General features: G+C 48.0%; 1 protein-coding gene across 3 annotated transcripts in view; it reads right to left on the reverse strand.

Moving 5' to 3' along the window:
• NEDD4L (NEDD4 like E3 ubiquitin protein ligase) overlaps positions 1-5,714 on the reverse strand; it is a gene marked incomplete at its 5' end in the record, with an annotated part of 308,703 nt that extends 302,989 nt beyond the window's left edge. For all 3 annotated transcript variants that reach the window (XM_083354777.1, XM_083354776.1, XM_083354775.1), the window contains one exon: positions 5,265-5,714. In XM_083354777.1, coding sequence (XP_083210903.1) covers positions 5,265-5,312 — 48 coding nt within the window. The remainder of the gene's footprint in view (positions 1-5,264) is intronic.
• Positions 5,715-6,000: the final 286 nt, after the last annotated feature.

Genomic DNA, 6,000 nt, shown 5'->3' on the forward strand with positions numbered 1-6,000 from the left:
GTTACATGGGGAAATATGCAAAAGAACAGCAGCAGGTTATTTTGCTAAGATTAATCTTTCCCAATATCTGGTTTTCTGGCTCTGTTAGTTGGAATTCCAGAATTTGAATCTCACTGTATCTGGAAGGTATCTTATGTAAGAATGCTTAGCTATGTGACAACATACGCTCAACCAGCAGATTGCTGTTTTTAATGTGTTTACTGTTGTAGTTTCCAATCTCGCAAGTCGTGTGGTTCCTCCTTTCGGGCCCTATGGAGTGCCGAAGTCTTGGCTGTTCTTATGAAGGTCAGCCTACACCAATTGTACAGAATTATCCCAAGCAAAGGCTGATAACGCAGGTTTTCCTTTCACATCGTGTATCCATTTCACCTCTGGCAAACTTCCCTAAATATAAACGTATCCTATTCACAACACAGGAGGAACTTACACTCCTTTACAGAGGGGCCGTAAATCATCTTTGGTGCAAACAATTGCTTGTTAACTTGGAAGGCTTCATCTTCTTGGTTTAAAACAGGCAGGCGAATTCACTGAGCGCGTCTTGATGCCCACAGAAAATATAAACTGAATTGTCTTAAAAGTTCCTGAGAATCGAAGCTGCAATGGCAAGACTAGAAGACTGATCCTAGAATAGCTGTCCATGAAAAAGCTTAGCTACCAATTGCTCCCTACAGAATCAGAATCACAACTGAGCTGGAAGGGAAATCCAGCCTCCTGCTCAAGCTGGAGATCCTACACCATTACAGACAAGAGGCTAACACCAGATGTTTTTGCTTTGACCCTGTACATACATACACCACCAAAGTGGACTCATTCTAGGCAGCGTTCATCGTCTGCAAAAGGAAATAACAAGTTCAAGGAAGCTAAAGATAAATATTACTGATGCTCTACAGGGCTTTCACAGCAAACTAACCAAGGTGAAAAGGGCCTTCTTGGACCAAAAAAGCCCCCCCTTAAAGATAGCAGTTCACATAACCAAGTAGGCAGGGGTGTCAAACTCAATTTCATCGAGGGCCGCATCATCCTCGCGGTGGCCCTCAGGGGGCTGGGTGGGCGTGGCCTGCTGGGTGGGTGTGGCCTACTGGGTGGGCGTGGCTAGAGTGCGTATGGAATACTGGGTGGGCATAGCCAGCTCTACATTGTTCGCATCAAGGGTGCCTATTGGGGCCTGGGCAGGAGTGGGACAGATCTGAGGGTCTCTGGCAGAAGGAGGGTCTCTGGGCCAGGGCCAAGGCAGTGGGGGCCGTTCCCTCACTGTTTCCAGGATGGCTTCGCGGGCCGCATGAAACCACTTTGCGGGCCGGATCCGGCCCCCGGGCCTTGTGTTTGACATGTCTGAACTATGGGATAGCAACTTACGAAATGCAGCTAAGCCTCTTACTCCAGCATCTCTGAAAAATGGATAGCAACCAACAGTTTCAGCTGCAGATGCCTGTTCCTTAAACAAGGATAAATTACTTGGTTAGGACAGAAGGGGATTTCACCTGCGGATAGCAGTCCCATTGATTTCAATGGGAAACATCCTAAGTAAGCCTGTTTAAGAATGTGCCCTTCACTGATCTATTCACGTACAAAGCCAACACCAAGTGTAGGAATAGGCAGCGAACCAACCGGGGGCTCCAAAATTGAAGTCCAGATGATTTTCATATGGGTAGATCAATAAAAGTTTCCTTACTTCCTATGATATAGTAATAATAATTAGGAAGTATCAAAAGGAAGTGTGGATGCAAAAGGGAGCAGGGACAAAAGAAACCAATCTTCACCCAAATACAAAGTTCCTGGATTCGTTCCTCAATTAGAAAAGTGGCTTTTTGGAACTACAATATTTCATTCAGCTTCCACTTGGACCAAAAAGACAGTCACCAGCAAACCACAAGACTATTCAATATTCTTCCAAAGCTTGCCTTAGCAGGTTCAAATGCACTGGTCTATAGTTTTCACACTCCTTGATAACTTAGAATGGTAAGCTGGAAGTTATCTGTTACCCAAATTAATTTTGATCCATCCACAGAAGAGCAAATTTTCAACAAGCAGCATTATCCTTGTATGTGCACTCTTGCCAGATTAAAATAAGTCATCCTTACTCTTTGGACATCAATTATACCACATTACATTGGTTTCTAGTCAAATACAATGGGCTTTTCCTCCAGGATTTCCACCTTCTCATCGAAACATATCTTCTAATAATCCCATTACAATGCAGGACCAAGATTTAACTAGGGCTGTGTTATACATATATAACACATGCTGGCTAGAGAATTCTGGGAGCTGGAATCTAGACATCTTAAAGTTGCTAAGGTTAAGAAAAAATGCCTCACACCCTGGAATGACACATCCTATTGCTCCAGAATTGTTTTCTCTCCTTCTACCAAGAAAGGTAGGGAAGAATTGGAGAGCAGCCTTATGAACCTCCAACTTTTGACTTCTCAGGGTGAGGTCACTATCCCCGGAATCAAAAAGACAGAGAGACAGACAGACAGAGAGCTCTAAAGTTACAATACCCGTAATAAAATAAACATATCTGACTGCCAGAAGTACAAACTGTGACAGACTCATTTTCAAAAAGTACCAATTTATATTTGACCCCATTCAGGCACAAAAGCCTCTTGTACAATTTAACAGCTTGTAGGTTTATCATCTGTGAATTTTGCAGTTAAGAACAGCCAAAAAATCTGGCTGCAGCAGCACCAAATGTTCTTGCAACATTAGACAGGATGAGAAGCAATCTTTAGCCTGGAGACACTACACAGAGAAAGTTGATTTCATGCAGTGAAGCCTTTTTATTAACTGGGAGTTGGGTGATACCTTTACACATGCAACAGAAACTCCTTGTTTCAGATCAGCTTGTTGACCTCCAACATTGTGAAAATATTATGTTGGCTGATTGTTTTGGATTTTTAAAACAGCTATTGGAGTTTAGAACCTAGACAAGGAACTAAAGAACAATAATAAATAATAACATTGCTGCCATAAGAATATCTAATCTGTTGGCTTCCCAGATAGCCTATGGAGCCCTACCAAAGTCCTAGTTTTTGTTGACTTATTTCTAAGTGAAAGTGTAATTTGTTTAGTTTGGGTACATTCAGACTACTATGGTCAACGTCAATCATGATTACACAAACTGATTTAGTTCACTGCACTATACTTGAGATTTTAACCGGCACACACTACTGATCAGCTATTGATCCATTTCTAAATAATCTAAAACCGAAAAGTATAGTAATTTAATCCAGTAATGAGGGTACTATTAAATGCACCTTTAAGAGTCTCTGCAAATGCAACAAGACCCGCACTGTAAAAAAAAGTGCACATATTAAACAGAACACTGGAGCCTAGCAGATGTTGATGGGTTCACGTGCACCACCACTTCTTGGAAAGAGTGCCAAAAAAGCACGCAATGGAAAGCAAAGAATGGATTCTCCATTAAACTTAAGGACCACCACACAAACCCTATCAATCAGTAAAGGGGAGAAGGTGGGACTGGACTTCATGATCTTTCTATAGGCACAAGAAGATGGATGGTTCCTCCTCCCAGCGCAGCTTATGTTCCTCATCTGCCAGCCTTCCTCCCTTCCTCTGGCATGCCACTTTCTGAGCAGGAAAGCGAGGGTCCCTGTGTGATTCAACAAAGCTGCCTTTTTAAGTTTGCCCAGCAATGGCTCTGAGAAAGCAATTCCTTTAATAGAATAATAGCTAAGACTAAAGGGTCGGTAAAATGAAGACCCAGATTGTTTGAGGGCAGCACAGGCTGACTCTGTAAACTGCTTAGAGAGGGCTGTAAAGTACTGAGAAGCAGTATATAAGTCTAAGTGCTACTGCTATGACTATTTTGGCTCCACCATCTTCTCAGCTCACCAGCTCTGGCTCTCATTCGATTCTCCAAAACTGGGACTTCTTTATGGTTTGCGGTTCCTGAATCTGCCTCTTTGAGAAGAGAGGGGAGCCGAAGAGGTCCTATTTGAGCCTCAGCACCAACTTGTCCATTGGCACTTTCTAACAATGAATATAAACAATTGCTTCCAGCAAAAGACTCGGTGCTTCTAGGAAGTCTGTTCTGCAATGATTTAAATTCTTTCTTCCTATGAACACACAAGCACGCACACACAAACCGGGAAAGAAAATGCCCATTATTCCTTTGCTATGATTCACTAACACACTAACCTTCCCATGGACAAGGGATATAAATTCCCTAGGTTGGATGGATGGGGGAAATGCCAAATACACAAATGCTTTTCCCCAATTCCATCTAAAATGCAAATGAGCAGGTAAAACACACAGGCATTTTCCACTGGAAGGCTACCTTTAATTGAGGCAGCGGGGGAGGGGGGTGCTTTATGGAAGAGATGCTATTCTCCACCCATTCCATTTTCCATTCAACTGCCTGTTCAAGGTAGAGGATCTGCTCAGGCATCCCCGTCCTTTCTCTCTCCCTTTTCTAGTTCTCATTCTCATCCTCCCCCAGGTTTCCGAAAGGAAGCCGAACCTGTTACAGCCGAATTTCCTTCCTTTCCACTCTTCACCTTTACTGCCTGTTAACGTCTAACCTTTATTTTATTTTATTTTTTGCTTTGGAGAAGCCGATGTGTGTGCTCCAGGACCTTACGGGGAGGGCCCTTCCTCGCTCAAGAAAGGAAAAAAGGAAAGAAGGGAGGGAGGAAGAAGAGAGAGGGAGGGAGGGAGGGAGGGAGGGAGGAAAGAAAGAAAGAAAGAGAGAGAAAGAAGGAAAGAAAGAAAGAGAGAGAGAGAGAAAGAAGGAAAGAAAGAAAGAAAGAAAGAAAGAAAGAAAGAAAGAAAGAAAGAAAGAAAGAAAGAAAGAAAGAAAGAAAGCCCATCGACTTGGCTTTAGCAGCGACCGCTCGCTAGCTCTAAACAGCTCGGAAAGCCCCACGCCCTGCTTTGGGGTGAAAGGTGGGACCCCCAACCTAGCGGCGGACATCCATCCATCCATCCCTCTTTCAGACAATCCCGCTCGGCCCCCTCCAGGGACCGCCTCCCCCGCGCGGCTGGGGACTTCCCCGTTCTCCGAGCCGGGGGAAGGAAGGAAGGAAGGAAGGAAGAATGGGAAGGGAAGGGAAGGGAAGGGAAGGGAAGGGAAGGGAAGGGAAGGGAAGGGAAGGGAAGGAAGGAAGGAAGGAAGGAAGGAAGGAAGGAAGGAAGGAAGGAAGGAAGGAAGGAAGGAAGGAAGGAAGGAGCCGGCGGTGCTGAAGTCCTCATCCCGCCCTTGCGCAGCGGCCGCCTCCACCCCACTTTCCCGACGCCGGACTTACTTCTTCTTCCGAAAGTCCGTAAACCGGATCGAGCGCCCCGGTCGCCATGGGTCCGAAGGCTGCAGCGGGGCGTCCGCCCGGGAGCGAGGCGAGCGGCTGCCCGCAAACCAGCGGGGCGCGCCGAGAGGCGCTCGGGCTCTCCCGGGGAGGCAGCGAGCCCTGCAGCGGGGAAGGGGGGCAAATTCCAGCGGAGGAAGCGGGGAGCCGCCCTCCGCCCCGATCCAGGACTGCGGGCAGCGCTGGGGCACCGCCGCCGCCGCCGCTTCCCCTTCTGGCCGAGGCTCGCCGGAGGGAAACCCCGCAGCCAGCCGCTTCGGGGCTGGAGCCGGAGCCTTCCGCGGCTCCTTCCTGCTTGCTTCGGCTGGGTGGCCGGGCTGCCGGGGGGGTGAGCGCGGCCGTTTTCCCCACAGCCTTGCCCGGTGCAGGCGACGGCGAGCGAGCGAGCGAGCCCTCCTCGGCTTGGCCAAGGCTGGCGAAAGCGCGGGGCGGGGGCGGGGGGGTGGGCGGCGGCGGCGGAGCGGAGCCGCCGCTCCGGGGCGGGGCGAAAGCTGCGCGAAGCCCAATGGGAAACGGGCCCAAAGAATAGCGGGCGGGGCTGGAAGAAACTTCTGGGTTAGGTTGAGCGCCGGCTCGCCTTCTCTACCCATCTACCGCCCAAGGAGGGGAGGGGAGGGGGGGCCCGCACGGGTGGAGAGAGAGAGAGAGAGAGGGAGAGAGAGAGAGAGAGAGAGAGAGA

This window comes from Vipera ursinii (genome assembly GCF_947247035.1).
Source record: "Vipera ursinii genome assembly, chromosome: 2".
NCBI lineage: Eukaryota > Metazoa > Chordata > Lepidosauria > Squamata > Viperidae > Vipera > Vipera ursinii.